Source organism: Buteo buteo, chromosome 22 (assembly GCF_964188355.1).
Source record: "Buteo buteo chromosome 22, bButBut1.hap1.1, whole genome shotgun sequence".
NCBI lineage: Eukaryota > Metazoa > Chordata > Aves > Accipitriformes > Accipitridae > Buteo > Buteo buteo.
Window position 1 is genome coordinate 20,278,901 of NC_134192.1, and position 25,227 is coordinate 20,304,127.

Genomic DNA, 25,227 nt, shown 5'->3' on the forward strand with positions numbered 1-25,227 from the left:
TCTGGGTAACACACACTAACATCTTCAGGAAAGGATATCTGGATACCCAACAGAGATACTGCTCCTGCCACGAGGTGCTCTCTTGGGCCACCTCCCAGCTGGCCACTCTTCCCACTCAGTGCTTTGAAGTTGCCTTTTTAACTACAGCTTTTCTAACATGCTGAAGAGAACACAATTTTAACAGTGTATGTTTCTTAATTTTGTTATCTTTTCATGTCAAAACCAACTTGTCATTGTCCTGACTTGATTTTTCTTATGCCACTGAGGAATTTGTCACCCACCTCCAAAAGAGGTAGGGATCTGCATATTTGCTGTGGGAGCATTTATAGCTCTCTTCAGCCAAAAACATTTTGGATCTATACACATTGTTCTGTTCTTATATTTCTTCTGTTGGGATAATATGACGTAAATTGGGCTGTTACACCACTCTCACAGGTGACAGAGGCAAAGGATATGTGCATTTCTGCGCCTCCTTGCTAACTTCACCAGCATCTACAATTAAACCGGAAAATCCTTAAAACCACAACTAGCACTTGAAAAATTCCTTCTACCTCACACCCTATTGCAGCAGGTAAGGTCGCCACAGAGTATTTCTTGTTATTTGTTTCTAAGCAGAACTACCGCATGCACAGCAGCAGTGCCATTTCTTCATTTGGCCTTAATTTCCCCATTAAAGTCTGCCACAGCTATATGATGCTACCTATAGGAAACACACCATAAAATTTATTTTGTCGAGGCTTAATTAGCAGTTACACTTTTAGTTCCTTCTACTGCACAGAGAAGCCTTAGCTGCTTTGTAGTAATGCCTAGAAGTCAGTAATAGGCCATATAACATACAATATTACTTTTTGCTTTCTGTTCCAATAGCTTACTGCAGCTATGGAAGATTGATCCTTTCCAGTATGCCTTTATTCAGAGGCAATTTCTTGTTTGTGTTAGGAAACTGTTGCTAACTCTAAGGCAAGCACCCCGACAGAAGAACATTCAGAAGAATACCAAAATAATGATTTAAGCAAGCACTTTTTTATACCCACCTGCCCTCACCCCCTAAAAGCTGACCAAAAGATCAGAACAGGCTTAGAAATGACCAAAGGCAGTTTTCCTTCCAGATCCTAGACCTGGGATTTTGTTCAGTACAATCCAGCCACAAGCGTGTGTGTGTGTATGTGTGTGTCAAAAGCTTAGATACTGCACGTGTCAGGATACCCCAACACTGTATCTCCAAGGAAAAACAGCAAGAGGACACACAAATTACGACGGAGATTAAATCATATCTTTAAAAAATTCACCAGCAGCAGTAGGCATGTCGGGGTTTTGTTCTTTGTTTTACTGTTTCTTCCTTGTAGATCTATAAAGTGAAACCCTTAAGTTATGACTACTGTTCATCACTTAGTACCCCTCGGTTTATTCTAGCATTGACTGGCATAAAAAGAAGTGCATTTCCTCGGCATTGATAAAGAGAAGAGGACAGCAGGCTGCCACAGTTAAATTTGGTGACCAGCTCCCTTTCATTCGCCCAGCGAGTGCCGATCATTAGCCCTCGGCCCTCAAAGTGGCAGAACCACCCAATACCACAGACGAACGCAGAAGGAAACGTGCCATCGAAGCCCTGTGTCTCCACACTGTTAACACACCCCGTCTATCCTCCCTATTTTCTATATAAATTTAAACAATTTCAACCTTACAGTCTAAAACGTATTGGGGAAGTAGAAATCAATGGAAGCTTTGTTATTTTAAGAAAGCAATTCTAAAGAGCCTGAAATATTCCCTCCTTAAGACTTCGGTTTGCATTTTCCTGCAATTGTGTGGTGAAGTCTTTGGCTGTAGAAGGAAAACAAATGAAGCAGCTGTGTGGACTTTCTGTGCAATGTTCCCTATCGAATGCATCACAGTTACCTGACTTCCCCCTTGCATAAACAGTATTGCTCATTATTATACTAAAAAAAAAAGAATTTTTTTTTATTGTTACAGAATCTAAACTCTTCCTGAACTCTGCAGTTCTGTCAGGTGGATAGACTGTAATGATCAAGATCTCAAGGTCAGAAATATAAAGAACCTAGTAAAACAGTAATTTCACACTGTGTAAGAGTCTCTGAGAATACTGGCCCCTGACATATAATGCCATGAAAGAAAACAACGAACTTTCATTTTTGATTTAAAGAGTGTGAGTTTACTCAAAGGTGCTTTGCTATCCCCCAAAGTTTTAGAGCAGTATAACCAGCCTTTACCACTTGTCAACATTTAATAGCCTACACCCCAATGATTGATTTTGTTCAATTGGATTTTTTTTCTTTCCAACTCATGTATTTAGCTTTTAGCTGCAGCAGGTTGACAACACATCTATCATAGCTAAACAATCTTATTCAGAAGCATTTATTTTCTGCAGCTACGTTTGTTTGGTCTTCTGCTGTATACACTGTTTTGTATGTTCCCCCATACCAACACAAGTTTACGTTGTGACGGCCTACAGTACTACATAAGCTATTTAGTACCTCCTCTTCATCCTGTATCTCTCTCCTTATCACCAGGACTGCCACCCTTGCCTTCTAGGGGAGTTTAGTTTATTTGGAGAATGAAGATCACTGAATAAGGACAAGCATAAGTGTTTTGGTAGTTATTAAAAAACATTAAAAATATTCTATGCTTACCTCATTTAAAAATATGATCTCTCAAGACATTAAGTGGAATGGGAATTTTCCTATCCAAAAAGGTAGTTACTATACTTTCCAACAATTTAAGTTATGCTCTCCAATAATTCTGATATCTGAGTGCAATTGATATACACGATTTTAAATGTATGGTGTCAGTCACATTCCCAGGTTTCTACAGCAAAGCGATAACAATGAAAAAAAGTTAGAGAGCAACTTCTGCTAAGTTCTTCCAGTGAAGCACAGCTGTAGGTAAAACTTATCCCCGAAGACCTAAAGCATGTTGCCATAAGGGGCGCAGTAATTCAGCAAAATATACAGCGTGAGTTACCTGCAATCCCTTAAACTAATGCAGATGTCACAGGGCTTCACAAAGCTATGGGACTGATTTAAAAAAACCAGAAAGTAATAATTCTGGGGTCTGTTCCGAGCTCTATCTCTGAGTGTGGAGATACAAAAGTGGGAGTTAAAGCCTGCATAGGAACAGCGCGGGAGCAGGGAGGGAATCTTCAAATAGCAATCTTTCTGCTTCGGAAAAAACTGCACTAGGCAATGTTTTTAAGATGTTTCATAAAACTGAAGACCCACCTCCTCTTTAGGAAGATAATTAGGAACTGCCTTTCATCTCACTTGTTTGGTGAGGGTAAGAGCAATACACAAATTACTGGAGAGGCAGCTGAGTTATATCATGCCTGTTTGCAAAATTAAAGTCTGTCAGGGTCTGAGTACTGCTTTGTAAAGTATCAGTAATAGATAGCCCACAGAATAAATATCACTAGCAAGTAAACTAATATTTGAGGAATATGCGAGGAGCAACTATTTCATATGTAAGCAAAGACTTCTTCAATAACTGCCCATCTCGCAGCTCTCACAGGTGTTTCCCAGCTCCTTCTATCAACTCTCTCTAGGTAGTTCTAGCATGCAGATTTATTCCTTATAAATATTGGTTTATGTTCTAACTGAGGGCTAAAATTTGTTATTTTCTCATTCAGGAAAAATGCTATGAAAACCTTGCTGGAGAAGTAGCCCGAACAGAGTCCAGTTGTCAGGCACAACTGGCTTACTTTACAATGGCTAGCAAGAGAGATTCATTCCTTCTAAGGGGAGAACAGCATTTTTCCATTAAGTGAACTCTTGTATAATACAGCAGCATATCTCTGCTTCTTAGAGTCTACGCAACACTTGCTATCCATGTTTCCAACCGAGTTGTTTACTTTCTCTCAAATCCTCAACTTGGCAGAGCTTGTGAACAGACTGCCACTCTGCCGAGCACAGTTCCACAAACATGAAAGGAAGAAGCAATTCTGAAGGAAGCACATCTGAAAGAAGTAAGATAAAATAGTGATGGCACGATTATTTTTATTTTATCAAGTTGCTGTAAAACTGCCAAGCCCGGAAGCCTACCATTTTAGCTATGTTCCGAAAAAGTAATAAAGCAAGCTAGTCCCTCTCACTGCTCCTCTTAAAAAAAAAAATAAAAAAAAATCAGATGCTTCTGAGTCACAAAACTTGTAAATCCTGAAATAGAGAGAATGGAACAGATCATAAAGCATCATTACTTTTACTTAAACAGACAAAGATCTGTGCCTTAGACATATATATGAAAGGAGTTAAAGAAAAAACAATCAGAATTCAAAAGCACCAAGAGCCTTGTTCTTGCCTGCCTTGTCCCATCACCTCACAGGCAGGCTGCTGAACAGGGAAATAAAATCATAAAAATCCACTGTGGACAGCAAAGTTTTTATGGATCTTGAGAACTGATCCTTAATGTTCAAAAACAAAATCTGGAAGGAGAAAAGTGTAACGTGAGCATGACAAAGGATCGCTGTAAAGACCAGGTTTTCCTACAGGAAAAGTGGAAGAAAAGAGCAAGTAAAAGCCAATTAAATACATGAGAATGGACAAACAACTTTTGTCATTCATCTTTGATTATAGAGAGCGCACTTTTCAGAAAAGGAAAAAAAACCCACAGAATTTTCTAAAGGCCTCAAGTGATAGCATCCTCAAAACAAAACAAGCCACTAGTTTTAGACCACAGGTTTTCCCTACAAACAAAATGAGATACTTCCATACTTTGACTTATTCGTACAAAGTTATCAAACAGAAGAACCAGGTTTACTCTATGCATTTCTGTCAGTTTGCTTACACTGACGACAGGCATGGCCCACCACTGCCATACCTGCTAAACCAACCCTCTGGTCTGTGGAAGGCTGGCTAGGCAGCGACCCATGTGTGAAGTGAGAGAGAGCAAAACCCATCGAAAAGCTGAATCCATTTTAAAAGCATTTTGTACTGCTTGTTGATCCACCAGTAGCGGCTATTATCCTGATGAAAAGCCATCACAAACCAACGTCAGCATAAGATGTACATCTCAGCTGCAGGGCAGACAACGTGCTCCTTACACTTCCCACTCTCTACTTGGTCAGTGCTGCTACAGGTTCAATGCAGGTTTCTTTCCCAGTAAAACAAGAGACTGGATGCTCATAGTCTGGTTGCATAGAAATACCTGGAAAGCTGTTCAAGACCCTCTAGCAAACATATGTTCTGTATTAAACATACAGAATAAAGATGATAGTATTTTATCATATTATCTGAACCACAGACCCAAGAACTACAGCAATTTGGAGAGTAAAAATGTAAGTATAGAATATTACCAGATAAATGACCCAGTACTAAAAATGTCTTCATACCGTAAATACTTAGGGAATTGTTAGTACTTTAAATTACAACAGTACTGCCCTGAGCACCTTGAACTGTAAAAATGAGCACCTAGAACTAATCTTGGCCATTGCAATAACTGATTGTGGGCACCTCGGGAGAGGAAATTTCCACAAGTGGTGACAACTTGACTATTTAACATGAATCTTTGCCCAAGAGTGAAGAGGAATTTAGAATAAAATCCTGAGGGAGAAGAGTAGCACAAAGAGAGGGCATGACAAATAAAGTGCAATATCTCCCTCAGTTCATAGTTTACACCATTCATATTGCAGCCATATAGTGAAATCCATCACATTACAAAGTACTGTGCTACTGGTGAAAATGTATGGATTTAAAAACAAAGCAGTAGAATATGCATCTTTTCAATGATTATGAATTCTACTGCAAACACCAACCACTGTCACAGTGTTTGCAACATGAATTCCTTTCTGGGTCTGTGCTAATCCTAATATTTGTTAGAGTTAGAAAAGAGCATTATGCACAACAAATATTTTTATTATCCTTGCGTGGTATTTGGGAAAGCATAGAGGCATTTCAAAACAAGGCCAAAATGCAAAGTTTTGATCATCATTTTCCAAACTACAGTCTTGCTCTGCAGCACCAACATCTACTATCTGGAACCTGGCATTCTTTTCCAAGGGCATTTTCCCTAATTTAACTTCATAACTAAATCAATTACAACCAGTTTGCAAAATCTGTATTCATAATGGCATGGAAGAACGTTGTAGGAGCCTTCTAAATGAAGTTCATACACAGGAAGAATGATATATACCAAAAAACCACCTTCCATCATCAAAGCAGAGTTAGTTGCTAAACAGAAATCTTTTCATTGCTAAGAGAAGACAAATACTGTATTGTACAGACTTATTTTAAGTATCTTCAGAGTTAGCACATACACTATGTTTTTCATCTGTGTCCTTCAGCTACAAGCAGGCAGACTGCAGGCTGGATGCACCATTTCAGTGGCAATTGATTCCAGGCCACCACCTTTTTGAGAACCCCTGTAATTTGTCTCCAACTGTTACAAAAACTTGTGCTGCTGGAAGATGACAGAGGCAGGCTCAGCCAGATGGACAGAAATGGCTTGGAATCATATGGCTTGAAAATCAGGAACTGCTTCTGGTTTGCAGGAATATGAGATGGGAGAACGTGTGAAACAGAAGGAAGAGATCTGGAAGAAGGTCTTATTTGTTGAACTAATTATGAGAAGACGCACTTGCTTCCCTACACATTGCACAGACGCTTGGACGTAGATCAGGCAGCGCACGCAAAGGAGCCATGTGGCCAGGCTGGACTCTGACGCTCCCAGCTCAGCATCAGAACCTGCAATCAAAAGCTATCAGAATAGGCAAAACCTCCACAACGCCTTTTTTTTTTACCCCTTCCCTATTTTGCAATCCCTTTTAGAGGAAGATAACCAATAAAATCTTAACAAGCAGCACCGTGCGGCTTTGCTCGCCGGCGAGCCCACGATGAGCAGCCCGAGGAGGGAGAAGTGTCCGTCCCCAAGGCCAGTGCTGCTCTGGGTTAGGAGAGCCCACCCACGCTGAGTGGGCGCCTGTCTTCTTACAGTGATTAATACGCACACTGTAAATGCCAAATATAACATGTTAATCTTCCCTTATATGCCTCATCATTTATTAGATTCTTTCTCAAAGGCAGATGGAGAGAACAGTGGTGTTCATCTCATTTGGGCTTTGAATGGCTACACAATATCCATTACCATATAGGCATCGGGGCACCAAGTTGGAGTGTATCTGCTTTATATGCAATAATGTGCAGCCAAAAAAATTAATCAGCCCATAAAACATCCTTCAAGAAAAACAACTGATTTCATAGCTGAGAAACTGACTGAGAGGGGAAGCGACCTGGCAACAGCAACCCAGAGCCACTGTCGCCACTGCGGATACATAATAATCGTATAACTTAACGGACTGGTGAAATACCTCATTTTGGTTAACTAAAGTCAGTAAAGAACTGTTTTCAACACTGAAGGTATATGAACTACAGTTTGGTCAGTGTGCGCTGGGGGCCCTGATGGCATTTGTGAATAATTTGTCCCTCTTACCTGAAAGCTAACACTGGGATTCAGTCTTCCATCATGATCAACAGCAAAACATTCAGCGTTACGGAATCACGACCAGGATGGAAATCTCCAGGTGAACAGCTCACACATTCCATCTAGTGCCTACTTCTGTTATTCCCTGTGACAAGACTTTATGGCAGTGCCTGTGTTTGCTAGCCAGGGCAATAAAGTTTGCGGTGCTAATTCATCAGGAGGGAAGACATAATGTTCTTATTAAACATTGTAAAAGTTTATAGTAAAAAAACCCAACCAAATTAAAAAAAAACAAACATGCCACCATCAAACAAAAACACCACCAACAAGAAAAAGTGGTTAAAAGTTTCCTAAAGCATAGTGTGGGAAAGAAAAGCCTCAGGAGATGGACAGACAGTTGAAAGTCCAACACTTCCAAAAGCTTTCCCTGCAAACACTCACTCCTCATACAAAGGTCTACACTAAAGCCAATACCATTTTTAAGGTTTAAAAGACAACTCCAGTAAGCTTTTATTATATCTTCATGCTTTCCAAAACCTTTTCAGACCACTCCTCTTACTCTGAGATGCATAAATACATGCGCCGGCTGCAGTAACGAAGAGGACGGATCTGTTCCCATGCACAGCTCCCACCTCACATCACAGGTAACTGCTCTGCGAGTGACAGCAAACTGGACACTAGAAAAATGGACACCTCGATGAATCACGCCTCGTTTATGCTGTCTCTTTTAAGATTTATGCATGTTGAGCACAGCTCAGAGCAAATAAGTTACAGTCCAATGCAACTTAATGATTTTGCTACTTGGTGCTTTCTCCTAAATAATGGGGACGTCTCCGCTTTCTCGCCAAACAGGGGTGATGGCAGAAGAAATACTGTGGGGAGGAAAGCCGTTCTGAGCATCCTCATAGATAACTAAGTACCTCAAAGACCTCATCTGCATTTGCTGAAAGCAGGTCCGTGGTGATTTACTTAGACACCGACAGGGCTTTCCGCATCTCACAAGATGAAGGAGTAGCTGTCTACCTGCCCTTTTTAAACAATGTCATTGGTATTTCACCAGCGAGTACGCCATCTCCTCCAACTCGGCGTATGGTAACGGAGAATAAATCAACTGCCTGCGCTGAGCAGTACAGCTCCCTCCTGTAGCTCCAGTACAGCGCACGCTGGCCGGAGGCTTTCTGGGGTTACCTGTTCTCATGCACACTGGGCTGAATTTCCAGGTGATGCTCTACAGCTGAGCTCCCCGCTCCTGTTACTGATGCCGTCCTCATTTACACCGCTGTTCAAGTCTGTAATAACAGCTCCGATACGTTGGAAGCAAGAGGAAGGAAAAGATTTAACAACACGAGCCAAAGAAATTAGGCAGACAACATCGCTGTCTTGGTGGACAATAAAGGAAAAGATGTTCTTCAAAGTCTCTGTGAACGACTTGTTTAAATCTTTTTTCTCTTTCAAGGTAGTATGGACCTGAAACTTTTACTATCCCCCAATTTTCCACTCAGCAGCTTTGACATTTGGGTTCTGAAAGAGAACAATCTGACAGAGACGAACACACAAGTGCCTGTCCTCAAAGATACAGCCCCCAAAGCGACTGGCTTTCTGCTTCTGCACAGCTAGGCGCCTGAAAATATACGGAGTAAACTGTATGGAAACTGTCTGAAGAGTTCTCATTTATTTTAATTAACTCATAACAGAACTGTAGCTTAGCTCAAATTGAGAGTTTTTAATCATAGAATCATGAGCCGGTCTGGTAAACAGACAGATAAATGAAATGGGAATTTTCTTCTGCCTTTGTAATGGTCTCCCCCGCTGAAATCAATAGTAAATTCACTGCTCACAACTCTGATATCCTGCTTTTTTTTTTTTTCTTATTTTCTCTAAGTGACTTTTCAGCTACATCAGCTACTAAGTTCCAATGCTCGTATGCTATGGCAAAACTAGATCTTGGAAAAAAACCCCAACCATATACAAACATAAAGGGTGTCAAATGTACCAAAATCTTACTAGATCAATAAAAATAGTTCTTCCAGTTGGCCAAGTTATCTTAGCAACCCTGCTCTACTGCAGACTAAATCTTTAATTATAATTAAGTTTTTATTTGCAAACATCTTGTAATTAAACTTCACTTTCTGAATTTACAGTTGAATACTCCCAGTGGCCTAATACAGGCTGATATACTGTTTTCTATATGGCATATTGGTATTCTGCTATTCCGTATTAACTGGAACAAGCAGGGAAAACGATCGCTAGACAGGAAATGGTTAATGCCCATTTCCACTTAAATAAACTGCTTTTACATTAAGTTACCTTCCAGAACTGTACCCTGCTTTCTGGATACATTATTTGTTTAGGATGTCAGGAATACCTTACAGATATAACCTAGAAACACAGCTAAAATGAAAGAGTGTTGCTATCTGTGAGAAACCAGGTTTGTACCTTTTGGCAGCCAGGTACTACACTAGCTGCTGCTGGAAAAATTAAATGTTTATGAGGTTATCCACTATAATTACTTTCAAAGTACAATAATTAGCATGTTTTTCTCTTAAGTACATTTAGAATCCCCACACCTTCTACTCTGAGCCGTATTTTTATTTTTTTAAATTCACCAACTCTTCCGAGTTAGAACTCCAGATTACAACTGAAGTTTCATTAAACAAGAAATATACTTGAGACATATGTATATTTATTAGGCAACAAATAAAATGGGAATATTTTGACCACACAGATCCTAAATACTAAATATAACCAGGGTGTAACTAGACTGTATAAATTTATTTAGGTGACTGGTTTGTATCTAAGCTGAAGACACCAAATCAAAAATAAAGCTTCACTTTCATTCTGACTTTCATCGATTTTGAATCCTAAAGGCTGAAGCTGTGAGCTAAGTAAACAGTGCACACCAGGACTTCATGAAAAATAATTCAGTTCCCATGAACTGTGGGAACAAAATATGCACAGAATTCTTATTAGTTGCTTCTCTTCAAATATTTAACCATGGTTGTTAATATTTCTTTCTAATGCAATATTCTGTTGATAACTTCAAGAAAGAAAACTATTTTACTTTTGACTTTTACACAAGCCATATTGCAATGTATCTCACTGGTCAGTAAAATTGGGGTCTAAGTAGCTTAAACCATATGTGTCAGGAGCGTAGTAGCAAACGTGGTCAGATTATATTTAATTATTGGCAGCTCTTTGCCTGTGTGCAGGAGGTGGACTCGCTCCATCCCTTCCCAGCACGGCAGGCGAGGGGAACAAGGTGAATTGCCAGCTCACCTAATAAGACGTCTCTGTCAGAGGGTGCTTGGAGACTTTTCTCTCCAGAAGTCTCTTTCTTGCATATTGAAGGGGAAAGCGTGGCTGCAGATTAGGGTACAAAACTGATGAAAAGAACAAAAAGTACTGCACATGGTTCTGCCTGCAGTTGCTGGGCATTTAGAGGGAACAAGAATTACATGACTTGATTTACTTTACAAAAACTGATTAGTAAAACCCCCTGTGGATTTCTTAACTATACTGTGGAGGGATATAAGATTAGTGTAGCAATTCCCATCATCAAACGTATTTACTGTTAAAATATTGGATTAGTGATGTTGTTATCCACTGTTCCAAGATTATAAAGTGATTCTTTAAAATTCAGCAGAAAAATACTACACTCTATCATTTGTAATTAGATTTCAGTCTGAGTGTTTTTGCCTTTCCACAAAAAGTAATTCTGCTTAAAAAAAAAAAAAAAGGAAAAAAAGAAAAAAGAGAAAAGGACTGCGCTTTACACACAAAGAGAAATAAAACTACAGATGCAAAAGAGGAAACAAATTATTTTCCTCTTCTGCTTTTGAGAGACAAATGGTTGCACTTGATCTGTATCTTATTGCTCCTGCTTGTCATGCTCATTGCTGTGGCAATACACCACCATTACACCAGGTGGTAATAAAGCCATGTTGGTGCGAGACGTTGCTTATTTGTAAGACACATAGGAATGTGCGCTACCTGAGCCTGACAAATCTTAGTCCTTGGATATTGAACCCTCCCAGAGAACTTTGAGAAGAGCTGTAGACCTTGAGGGTCATCATTGTCTGGGTTTCCAGTGACAACGTGAACTGCGAAGGAGGAAAAGCATGAGGAAAGGGGATAAATTAATGTGTTCATTAAAGTAATTATGCTATGTTTGGGCCAGGAAATGTAGCTGCACCCTGGCTTTTTAGCCATTATCTTAAGTGAGTGAGAACACTTGGAGTTCATATAATTAATAAACAAATGAAAAGCTACAGCACTAACACCACCTTCTCACATTTTATCCTGTCGAACACTCTAGGAATCATGTCTATGCAGTATTTCAGACAGACACATAATAGATAGTGATGTAAGAGTCACCAAAAAAAAAAGTTTTAAATCAAATACTCTGCAACTGAAGAGTAGGAGTTTTGCTGTATCTGCCATGCTGGCAAACCTTACTATTTGCCACTACTGCAGTTTTAAGCTGTATAACCTTAATCATTGTTCTTTTTCCTTATTTTGGTAAATCCTTATTCTCTCTTTCTACATTTATCCTCTTAGTAATTTGGAAGAATAAAGCAATTTGTTTCTGAATCAGAATCATTGTGATCAATGTTATTTCATGCCGTTACTACACAAAATTCAGATTTTAAAATAGTGTCAGCAACCTCAAAAATTTAAACAACCACAGATTACTTTGATTTTGAATTGTCTTGTTTCTAACTGACCATAAAAATAGAGGCTATAAATATGTAATCTTAACTGCAGTACCTCTGAACAGGCTTGACAGGGTTTATCAGCTAAATGTTTAATCAGGCAAAGCAGCAAAAAACATAACCACAGGAATACATGGTATTTAGCATTTAAATAAAGCTTGTAAACCAATGACAAGTCTATTTGGGCAACTACTACCACACATGTTCCTTATCTGCAAAGGTCTTGTCCCGAATTTATCGGAACGAGTCTCTCATACTTTATTTTCCAGGCAGTAACATCCGTTCCCATTCACTGAGTTCACAGAAAAAGATACAGAAAACTGCAAGTTAAAAGGCATGGCCATGAAAAAAAATTACCACGTTGTCAATGTCATATTGCTCTAGGAACTTATTAAATCACAGCCACCCCACCCCCCCCCAACCAAAATCTGTAAAACTGAGAACAAAAACCTCACCACAGAATAAGAAATGAGCCTGACAAAGCACTACAGTTCTTCATTTTTTTCTAATTGAACAGTTCAGTTTCAAAATTTTCAGCTACCTGGCTGCTTCCAAGATGAAACCTTGAACAACTGAGGCAAATGAGAGCCATGACAGCACAGGCAACATAAAGCCTTCCCTCCCTCTGCACAAAAAGCACCGTTCCTCGTTTCCCCCAGCCTATAACCTCTGTGTGAAATTGCCCGACTGCTAATAGGTACCAGCTTCTCACCTCCTGATATTAGGGGCCAGATGTGGTACTTTCTGCTTCACTGACTGCTTGGCCCTGCACGCTGAAACTGTGCTCTCAGCTATTTCATTCACTCTCTGTTGATAAAACGCATCCCACAGCAGCTCTAAACATTGAACGGCACTAAGTAGCCCAAGAAAGTGTAATGATTTTTTTTACTGTTATTATTAAGTAGACAAAAGTAGCGAGTCTCTCCCTTTGGCAGGGGTGGGTGTGTGTTGCTCAAAGAACATTCATGTAAATAACACCTTCTTGTAAATAAGAGTTGGTTTTACTCATGGCTCATTCTAGCAGCTTTTAAATATATTCCTCCTCCTTTTAGAGTTGGGAACCATTTGCTTTATGAGCACCATTTGGATCATTTGCCTGTTGCTCATAAAATAGACAAAGCTTTTATCCATGCCATGAATTTTTACTCACTTTATACAAAATATCTAAGGAGGGATTTGCAGGGGCCAGAATTACATCCATGAAAGAATTAACAACTAATTTAATTTTCTGCTACAATAATGGTTCCAGCAGTTTTTTAGTTTGTTGATTATATTTCTTCTCTCCATGAAATAAAAAAAGCATATTGGTCTTAGCTTCTTTGTACGTATTTTTTTAAAAAGCAGATTATTTTTTCTTTACCCCCAAATGAATAGGAATGACAAAAACATTTCACACATTTTAACCTGCGTAGTTAATAAGTAAAGGAGTGGCAAATGCAGCTTTCAGAAGTGACCAGATAACCCAGTGAGGGTCTGTATACTCCTGAAGAACAATGATTCTCATCACCACTGGGACAGCACAACAGAGTATTTCTTTGATAACACTGCTGGCAACAGTCACACAAACCACCAAAGAAAAGTGGTTGCAAAAGCTCACCTCCGTCCCCCATGTTCCTGCACCAGAGCCCCCCTAAACGATGATCACGGCATCATCCTGCTTCATCTCCTCCTCTCACAACTCGGAACCCAAAATTCTCTCTCCTGTGCCAACAAACCGAAGCCCAGCCCTAACTCCAAGCTCTCTACCTGCCTGTTCCACAACACGTGCTGTAGGGAAGGAACAGGAGGAGCCTGTTATCCCTCCCTTAACGATTCATCAGCTCTTTAGCAGTAACTGCTGGAACAAAACACTTTCCTCCACAGTTTTGTTCCTGCACATAAGGAGTTACTGTCTATAAGTAACTATGGACCATAGCAAGCTCCTGTGGTCCTACACATAAACATTATTGATTGCAGACACAGATCAATGCACACTTAACTGTTGCAATTAGCAACTACCTGGATAGAGGCGTTCGGAGGTTTGGCCGTGCAGTAGCTGGAAACAGTCAGGGCACACACTGCACCTGGGAGCCTTTGATTTAGGAAGGAGGGAAGATCCTGTGTTTTGGAGAGTAACAACTGAGGGATTTCCCTACAATACAGGGCTTGCATGTTTACAGATAACTCTCTTCTTTCTGTATGGAGAGGTGTACAAACGTATCTGTGACTACAGTGAAGAATTTACCATTTAAGAGCTACGATATTTTTATCAGCTGTAGAGATTGTACCATGAAAGCCTGCAGAGTTAGCACTGCAACTAATAAAAAAAAAAATGCACTCAAGCATAAGCAAAGGTAGCAGTAACAGAGATGTGGGGTTTTTTTCATTCCTACTTCTAAATTTCTGCATTGCATTTGCCACCTGCTTTTGGAGTAAATGTGCCTCTAGAACAAGCCTATGTTCTGGGATTTCATATATGCAGTTTGTAAAAACTACAGACTAAATAGGAGAATATTTGTTTGGGCAGAGTGCTTACAGCCTGAAAATACGAGCCAGAGCCTACTTAGACTACAACCACACTGTAATTACGGATCAGGGGTTGCTACCTCTGCCTGGTTCTCTCCATCTTTGCCAGGAAACTCTCAACTTCGGCATTACAGCTATAGATTCACTGCTGCCATTAGCAACAGGTGAACCCTGCAAAGCACTGTGCTATATGAATTACAGATGTAGTAGCTGCTAAAGGAAAAACGCTGCAGCATCCATAAGAAGCGGCAATCTTCCCCTGGGAATTTTCAGAAGCAGCCTGATTCTCCAGGTTGGTTTTCTCGGCACCCTACCCTACTGCATCTCCACCCCACTCCAGCACCTTCTCTTGTACAGCCCCAATCCTTGTCCTTGGAACAGCAACATCCAGTTTCACCTACACTATGAATCGGCTCTTTCCTTCCCTCCCGTCACCTCCAAAGCCACATATTTCAATGTGCAGCGCAGTACACTGGTACACAGGGAGTAAACAGCAAAAATGGCTCTGAACTCCTGCATGTAAGAAATCTAAAATACTCGATTTGCTCAAGTACGTACAAAACTGCAAGGCCCAAACCTCCAAAATCATTTTGTGTTAAGGACAATTGTGTATTAATATCCCCATTTCTTTATCTCTTTTTGCACAATTAAGTATTTCTACATTTTTGGTTAAATCCTTACAATGCAAAAGGTTGATCTTTCAAACCTTTCTCTCAAAATAACAAACTTCCACAAACTTCATTTCTACACCAGGAGATGCTTACAGTTTATTGACACACCACTCAGAAAGCAGGTTTTTTTTGTAAAGTTCAGCAAGGTTTTTTAAGCACATAAGGCACATAAGCTGAAGGCAAGATAATCCTGGCATTTCTCCCTTAGAAAAAAAGCTGAGACTTCAACTAAAAGGACACTACCAATAGTCTGGGCAGCCAAACACCAAAACAAATCATTTTGACATACGATGCCAAGAACCACAGAGCCACCTGTTGCAGCGTTTCTTTCGAACCCCAGATTAATTCTATTACAACTTACAGAAGCCACTCTGACAGAAAACACATTATCAGAAAAGTTGTTCCAGCCTACCTGTGGCTGAGTCCAAGGCTCCAAGGCTGTTTCTTTCAAAGGAGTTTGTGGCCTTCCCATTTCTTTTGTGTGCTTTTAGGAGAGAAAAGTATGCATCAGTTACATGTTCAACCACTTGGTCAGCATTCAGCATTAATTTCCCTTGAGGGAATAAAACAGTCAGGTACAAAATTTGTACGAAATAAAGTAATGTATCACAACTGCATATATTTGGAGTAGACTTGTAGGTCTGATATTTTTGCAGCTAAGGAATGTGATTTTTATAGAGTTGCTTAAGCTTTCAAGGTGTGGGGGGTACACGCCTTTGTCTGTGTGTAAAGATGAAAAAACTCAGATAAAAATGTGAAATGATTTGCCAACAGAGTAACATTCAGCAGCAGAATTTCAGAGGGAACTCGACTCTGGTTTCTCTGCCATTTTGTCCCCAGGCTGTGCTATGTTCAACGGACACCCTCAAAGAAGGACATTGACTGCAGCGGAACTAACTTAAATAGGTGAATTAAAAGAAATATGGAAAACTTTTTAAAAGTCTGCATTATTTGGGCAGGGGAACCATGTTTCCAGATGAGAGCCCTTGCCTCTCCTGAACACTCTTTGGCTCTGGAGCCAGAAGACTGAGCAGTTACCAGCTTCTGGTCTCCTCGACTTTCCACTACCTTGGAATATCTCAAGATCGACCACCCCAAATCACAAGTCTGTATAATCAAATAGATTAAAGTAGTCTTCAAAGAAGTAGACTTGCTGACCCTCACACTTCCTTTTTTTAATATTACCAAAAGATCCTGCAATTACTTGTTAAAGTCTGTAATTCCTCTGCTTCCATAATAAACACGTAAGATTTTTGAGCACTAGGACTGCACATGGAATAGCGTGGTGGCTCCTTTTAATTTTCTCCATACGAATTTCCCAGGAAAGGAACTTCACACATTGCTGCAAAAATACTGACAAGTCTCACATATTTTCTTCCTCCCTAAATTCTTTGTCATACACCAGAAACAATGGCATTCACAAAAAAGGTCCACTGCTGAAATACAGTATTTAAGTAGTGCCAGGATTTTCCTCCTCCTGAAACACATCTCTAATGTACTACCCTTTGGATACAGCCTTTTACATAATATAAATAGCATTTTATCCAAGTCTCATATCAGAGTGATCTAAATGCCCATGGAGACTGCAAGGACTGACAAAGAAAGGGAGATATACCATTGGATTTTCTGTCATCTATAGTAAAATGTGGCCACTTAAAAGGAAACATTTTTTTAAAATACAGAATTTGTGGGCAACTTCAGTAGCATGGAGCATTCACAGGGCTCATTTTAAAAACCCACCTTATTAAATGGTAATTTTGTTTTGGCAGGTTGGATTGCCTGTAATAATAGATTACAGGCAATCATTTTTACCATTTCTGTTATGCTATATTTTGGGGTAACAACAGAACATGATTCATTCTTGAAATAGAACAATAAGTGCATTTCAAAAGAAAAAAAAATAACCACAGATTTAGTGAATGCTAAACAGAGTTAAATGAATGCATCTGGAAAGGGAAGGTTGTGTTTTTCGTATGTTCAAAAGGAAACGTACTCTACCTTATAATCTTTTTTAAATGTAATGATCAAGCATCAAAGGGACCCAAACACATAATGAAAATTATTAAACATATCAATTGTGGTGCCAAGATACCATAATAATTTTATATTGGACATCCTGCCAGGAACTGACATAAAAAAACCAAAACAAAACAAAAAACCCACACTATTTCTTGAGAAATAGTTTTCCTTGGAATTTCACATCAGTTTTTTTATAACACATTTGACCAGTCAGTTCTATTTTAGAGCAGAGAGAAAAAGGAAAAAAACAAGTGTATGAGTACACGAAGAAAAGGGATGCAAAAGCACATTTAGGTGAGACAATACTTAAAATGTTTGAGTAACACTTGAAAACCATGCTCTAAATCTTAGATACGACTTAATGAAGACTCAAACACCTCTCAATGCTGAATTTCTTATAGACTAGCACCTTGTGTTCTTCATTTATTTCCTACTGTTTCCACTACCCAGCACCCAAAGAAACCCTTTCACCCCTCCGAAGACAAGTGTCAGAAAGCAGTGACAAAACACAGCAACAGTGAAAATAGAGCAGGTTCTGGGGCGACTACTAGTCAGTCAGCAGCCTGCAGCCTGGAGCACATGAAAGAAAGAAAAAACCAAGCAGCAGCTGCTTCCAGCCCCTACAGGCTTTCCACACACAGCAGTACGCATCTTCCCAGCTCTCGTTCCGTTTTTACAATGCCGCTCCAGAACTAGAGGGACTGAGCTCTAGAAATTAAAGGCCCCAACGCACAGCACACATCTGGTTTGCCACAGAGAACCTGGAACTGTGTTTGCACGGTCACTTTTCAGTGTAGAAAAACATCTTATACGTGAGCTGTGACTACACACGTGATTACAGTGAACCAGCACTTACACTGCTAACTAGCAGCACATCAGCTGCAGCTCCCAAAACTCAGACGGTGTGAATACCTGTTCTGAACTACCTGCTACTACAGCAGTTGTGCTTCTAGTATACAAGCTCCCTACTTACCACTTGCTGAGATATACACACAATCTTAATGGACCACACATAAGCAGCACTTATTCACAAGTTCTCTTTTCTCTCTTTTAAAGAATGTGGTAATGATAGACAATCCTCCTGGGAGCTTCTTTCTTCCAGCACAGATAAAGAAGCTCTCACTAAGAGGGGAAAGTTTTTGGAAGCCTTCATCCCCCCGTTTTGCTTGGAGCATCTTCCCACAGCCTTCTGCAGCGTCTACGATTCCTCTAAAGAAACAATAGAATATGCCCACAGACTTTTGTTTATGTTCCCTCCACTTCCTCAATTTGACATTTAAGTTTCACACATAGAAGAAAATTGTACTCGTAATGAGATAAAGATGGAATGATTTCAACCTGGATATTACATTATGGTTTCAGCAGTGCCATTAAAACTCCCTTAGCTCTCGTACACGCACTGATTACAACTTCTTTAGCAGGCAGGCTTGACTTCTGGAATAAATTAGGTTCTTTTCCTGTTTGATGAACCACCTGTCACTTCTCTTACAGCCAACTACCGTTCCAGGGCGTATCCGGACAACCGATTCAGTTCCTGCCATTCATCCAACACCTTCTGAGATCTTCCCCTCTACTGGAGCTGAGGGAGACTCGTTTTGCTCTAAATCATTACCTGACACCCCGTACCACTGCCCTGGTACCAGCACTGGAGAAGGCAAAACAAGACAGGAAACCACATAAGGTCTTGCTGGCTGTAAAAGTTTTCTTTATCTCAGTAATCCCTTTTACCCAGTGGGAAACACAATACTGTCAACTGTTCCCCAAGGCCAGGCAATCTTGTCTATCCACAGAAAGTCCAATTTTCAAGTATTTTCACTATGAAAGAAGTTTTGCTTTGCTGAGTCATCACACAGCCAGTCGCATCGGTCTTCCACCTGACCACCTAGAAATTACCCTGATCAATGATGTTAGCAATCAATAAAGTCCAGCATAATGGCCAGCTAGTAAAAAGATTGTGCAGAAAACATTTTGCTGATATTTGGAATTTTCTGTCTAGTTGTAACAGCAAACAAGAGCTTTAATATTTAATCAAAGTAGTTATTAAATCTTTTTTAGGGAAAAAAGAAATTCATCATGAATATTTCCTGTTGTTTGTTAGGAACAGTAAGTTAACAAACATATAATTACTTATGACAGCTTGACAGGTAATAGCCAAGCTTCCAAAATTTACCAGAGAAAATAAATCGTAAAATAGATTTTAAAGGTTATGAAATTCATCGTTGGAAGTCAGACTTCATTTTTACCTTTAAGATGACACACCGGTGGTCCCCACTCTGAAATACAAGCGGGAAATCTCTCGCACATCTGAGATAGTGCAAACTAATCTTACAGCTGCATCCTCCCCATACGCTAGTCGGGTTCCTGGTGCCTGTACAGGTTAGGCTGATGCGTAATGAGTCACTGCTAATTTGCTCAACCTATTTTCTCCATCAGACTCAACCCCATTCTCTCTGCCCTAAGATACTGGTCCAGCTCATTCCGTCTGGGATCCTGCCCCGCCAGTCCCCTGCGTAGCTCAGGAAGGTGGGATGCAGGTGGACGGGGGAAGAGGGATGCCCATTCCCTCCTGTCTGACAGCCACCCGCCGAGCTCTCCCTCTTGCCTCTCCCTCCCCGCAGGGCGTCACAGCACCAGCGACCAGAGGAAGGTGCCACATCCAGGCGCACACGCAAAGAGCATCCCGCTCCTCAGGAGCTAAGAGAGGCGGGCAGGCAGGCAGCTGCCCGCTTTCTGCCTCGGCCGAATCCAGCTCGAGCTGCGCTCCCGGCCACAGGACCTGCTGGATCCCTTCGCTTCCTACAGCCAGGACTCCCGAGCTACCAGGCAGCCACCTCTAATACAAAATACGTACTCTAAAACTGAGGGAAAGTCCTTCCCTTTTTGCTGGAGAGAAGTTAAATTATGTTCAGTTGGTTGGCCTCAGCTTCCCGAGTTGCATTTTAAAATAATCATAAAAATTTCTAGTAACTTGACCCACGGATGTGACTAATTTTTCAATGACTATCACCTTCCCAGGCAACAAAGGGAATTTGTTCTGGCCCTCAAACTTTCTAGTGTAATGCTGACTACTGGATCTGTTCAGCTAGGTGTCATGTCCTTTTCATCCTGTTTCCTTATTGACAGTTTTTCTGCTTTTCTTTGAAGCAAATCTGGATTTATTAGAGTTAAAAAGAAAAGAAAGAGTTACAGCACAACAATTTGGGTTTATGTATTTTGATTTCTGGCAAAGCCCTAAAATTATCCAGACGGATACTACCACCAATGATTCTAATGGTTATTGATTGCTGTGAGAAGCAAAAGCAGACTGAAATTCAAAGATAATACAATGCATTTTTCTCTGGTGCCTTCCAAAATTGCTACAGCAGCATTAAGATTGTCTGACTCAAAGTGTTCCACTCCTGCACTTTACAGGAACGAGAGAAAAAAAAAAAGGGCTTTATGAAATTGTCTTTCAAGCTGAAATCCAGTATGGCTTGAAGTGAGATTTAGGAAACAAACAGCAAAAGACATTTTGTAAGCAGTATATTAGTTACGTTACATTATCAAAGTCTGGCTGGGATTGCACATGTGTATTTGGGGCAGCTTTTGTCTTTTCTAGTTATGTTTAAAGTATATGGCCAAAAGCTACATTTTGAGAGGAACTGCAGACTTTACTATTTTACTGTCCCACATTATAATCAGGAAATCATGTATACTAATTTCACCATCCAGACAGAACATCTTTATTATCACACTGAGACAGAGAAACGTTGTAAGCCTGAGAAGGAGATTATCTCCATTAACAATGCCTCCTTCTTGCCTGTAAGTTGATTTCAGGTAATTGGATTCCTGCAGTCCTCTCCTTCAGCCTCCTAAGATCCTTCATGTGAAAGGTGAACAGAAGGGTTAATTTAAGTGAAGAAAGTATAATTTTATGTAACAGATTGCTAGAACAAATTATTTTGTTCCACGTTTCCAAGCTTTTATAAATACAAAAATAAATCTGTGTGACACATAAGTATATGGGAAAGCCATAGGACAGCTGAAATCAAGATATTAGTAAGGATTCATATGGGAGGGGGTTTGCTTTGTGTTCAAGAAACGCATTAGCTCTGCCTTCTTCCAAAGAACAAAAATACAATCTGAAACTCAGAGGTAAAAACCCCTTTGTAGAGGTATCAGCGAGAAACCCACAGACTAGAGCCCTGAAACGTGGTTTAGGAACGACGGGAACAATCGGCTTCCCACACCAACCAGCAACTGGAATCACCACTGACCCAACTTCTACGCTGTTTTGGCTGCAACACCTGCGGCTCCGTTTCTGAAAGTATCAAAATGCCTTGTGATGTTGCTATACGTCCTCCCAGCGATTCCTTGGCCTCAAAAGCCACAATTTAACCCAGCAAGTCTCTAACGGTTCTGCCAACAGGCAGCTTTTATCTTGCAAGTACCTCTTCAAAGATGCAATAAATCACCTAGTGCATATCCAGCCAGCCAGCAATTAGAAGGGCATGATTTCCAGAGGTGCAGCACACCCACAGCCTCCATCGTTTACAGCTGTTCTAACTATTCCTGTAGAAAAATCAGCCCTCCGCTTACTTATTTCCTTCTTCTGTTCCAACACACCTATGAGTAAAGCGGGTGCCTGGCAGGAGACAGAGGAATGGAAGATAAAGGCAGGCTGTGGGGTGGGGGCTGAGTGACTACAGCATACTAGGAAAGCTCAGAGGTTTAACAAAGCCTGACATGAGATTTGCCAGATGGTTCTGTACCGGATTGTAAAACTTTAAACTAATCTTCATTTAAGAGTTTTAAGGGCTGTATCCCTCTTATAAAGCCTCTTGCTCTTTTGCCTGGTTGATTCTGGTAAATTATAGATCAGACTTTAGAAAACTGCTTCCATGAACAGCGGCTCCTTAAATCTCAGCTAAACTGAGCAAGAAGATTACATGTTATTATGATGTAGCACAGCAGGATTTTTGTACAGCAAACATAATGATGTAGAGAAGGATAAAACTATCATTCTGTGCAAGGAGGTCATCCATAGAAGAACAATGCTTTTTATACAGCTAGCAAATCCATACATACATGGTGAATCTTCACCTGGCAAATTCTTTTTCTTAATGGTTCTGTAAAGAAACCATAAGCAAACCCCAAATCTGTATTTCAGGATTCAATGATCAAGCATCTTACGGGAAAGGAGATGTCATTTGGGAGAAACGATTCCAAATATTACTAGAAAAAGTATCTATTTCAAGGGCAATTTTAGGGTAAATGCATTCTATTAGTTTTATGGAAGGAGGAAGGATTTCCTCTGAATCCCCCGTGAAATGTCAGATAGTGTATATAGTATTAAAAATTAAAATGCTCGCTAATCTTACAGGTGCCTATATATACTTTTAATTGTAAATCAAATACAGTTTGCGTGGAAAAAGCACAAAGCAAAGTCAGCATGCTAAGGCGTAGAAATTCTTTCCACCTGCTGTCAGTATTTGTAATCTTACACAGTATCTTCACAGCTGAAATTATAGTAGAGGGAATCTATAAATTTCAGACTCTAAATGATGACGAAGTTGAAGTGGGAACAACGGAGAATAAAACCAAGCGCTTGGTAACTAGCAATAGCAAAATGTCAAAAATACAGAGACTGAGACCACCAAGTTCTGAGACTTGATACAGTAATTTGATACTAAAATTGTGGCCTATCAATCTTTTGAAGAGGTGATACAAATGTTTAAGTCTGTTCAGCTTTGAGTCAGCAGCCTATTGAATTTGCTCTAGTTTTCTTTTTCTGTACATGATTTTGAGTGCAATGTAGTAATATCAAATGATGTCCCCCTTCTGTCTCTTTTTAATTGAAACATTATTTCCTGCACATGAAAGCTTTTGACTTAAAAGCAATCAGGTGTGATATTCACAGCTCTGGTCTTTTCAAAATGTCATGCACAGGAATTATATGGATTTATCCTAAAGCTCCCTGTAAGAATATCAGCATTTCAGAATGCCTAAGAAAATGCCTATCTGTGAGAATATGCTATCGAAGACTTTGTTGTTCAACTGATTTTATTACATTTAAGTAACAATCAGATACTGCGTTACACTGCTGTTTTATCTTGCACATCATTGCTAAGATACTTCAACAAGTTTCCCAAATTTCAGAATTGACAAAAATTTCTTAATTAATGCGTAGTTTAATTCTTTCCGATATAAGAACAGAGGCATTCCCACAAATTCAGATAATCCTAAAGGAGCAAAATTACTTTAAATTTTGATAAACACAGAACATTTTTTTCAGTTCGGAAAGGTATAAATCTTAGTGGTAATAGCTGATAAAATATGCTCACACTACATGTTCTGACTTGAAAGTATTTACATATATAAAACTAATGTGACATTATATGCTACAGTATTCTTACATCAAGTGAAAGGGGAAAAAAAGAACTTAATATCAAACAGCTTGTTTTAGTTGCCTGAGCTCTACTTAGCTTTTAAAGAATGAATATAAATGTACAGAAATCCGTTTTGTGACTTGGATATAAAGCATCATGTTAAAAATGTAGTACATGGTAGCAAAACTACGACTTTTTATATTCCTGCATATTTTCTCCAGAGTTGTTAAAATTCACATTTCTTGTTATATCCCTTCATAAAAATAGTTTCTCTTCCTGTAGGTTATTCAGGAAAAATAGCATAGCCTCTGCCAGTATCCACCTTGTCCCAACGGGTTTTCTTCTAGGGCTTGTCACCTTCTTTCTCTATGGTGTGACTAAGTTACACTTTATAGAAATCCGGCTTCTTATAATGAACATTTGCAGTTTAAATTGCTCTTTGTCTCTGAATATTAAGTCTGAATTGGATAAAGTTGTTAAAAGCTAAGGCTTCCTCATTTTTTACTTTACTAATCAAGCAAACTAAAAATACATTATCAGAGTCGGCCAGGAGTAGCTCGGACCTGGCTGGTGGAGAAAAGCCTGAACGGGAATCTCACACGCTGATTATAGCCAGGAAAGAATGGCTGACAAACCCCTACACTTCAGGCTTTGAAGTGTGGCAGAACTAAGGAAAACCTGCCACCTTCAATTAGATTTTTCCAGAAAGTTGATAAATAGGTTTACTTATACACAGCAGCAAGACTAATCTGCAATTCTCCTGACATTAGAGACAACATGATCTATAGAAGCCTTGTTGGATCATCAGCTCTTTTCATTTGATGTCATCCTATTTATATTCCTTATCCCCAGCTGTGACTATTTGTCTTATAAAGTATGTTTGATTTTTCTAGTGCATATTGTAGTTCTTAGTATATGAAGTAAAATAAAGAGTCAGATTGTTCTTCAGGTGGCAAGAATATGTCCTGAACAGGCACTCGTACCATAAATAATCCCTCAAGAGATAAAGAGGTATGCTTGGAAGTAACTTTTTTTTCTTATCAAGTCTCTGAGTAAATTATTCAGCATGTATCCTAAACTATGGCACAGAATTCAGACTGAATGCAAACCGTGTAACTCGTAAAATAGGGAAGAAGAGGGAAACACACGTAGGAGTCTCCAAGGTTAAGTATAGGTAAGAGTAGCTCCATCTGCTCCAAGGAAGGCCAATGCAAGGCAGAACCATCGCTCCGCTTAAGCCAAGAATGTCTGTAGGCTCTATCGGCACAACTTGTGAAAAATATGTGAGCATTTTTATAAGCGTTGACATACATAATCACATACTCCTGTCATTTGTTACTTCACATGTGGTCAGAATACAGTCTGAAATCCCATTATTATTATAGTAAAATACATTTAAATTCGTACTGCCTTCCTGTTAACCAAAAGAAACCGGTGTCTGTCTGCCTCTCTGCAGCTTCCTCCCTTCCCTCAGACAACTGTGTGCGTCAGCTTTCCCTCAAGAAAAACAATATGGAAATACTTACT

The 25,227-nt window shown here is 39.7% G+C and overlaps 1 protein-coding gene across 1 annotated transcript in view; it reads right to left on the reverse strand.

Moving 5' to 3' along the window:
- The window catches only part of PCDH11X (protocadherin 11 X-linked), a 376,686-nt gene that overhangs the window by 112,400 nt on the left and 239,059 nt on the right, over nucleotides 1-25,227 (reverse strand). The window contains exon 5 of the mRNA XM_075054565.1: nucleotides 15,726-15,797. Within this exon, the coding sequence (XP_074910666.1) occupies nucleotides 15,726-15,797 (72 nt within the window). The remainder of the gene's footprint in view (nucleotides 1-15,725; nucleotides 15,798-25,227) is intronic.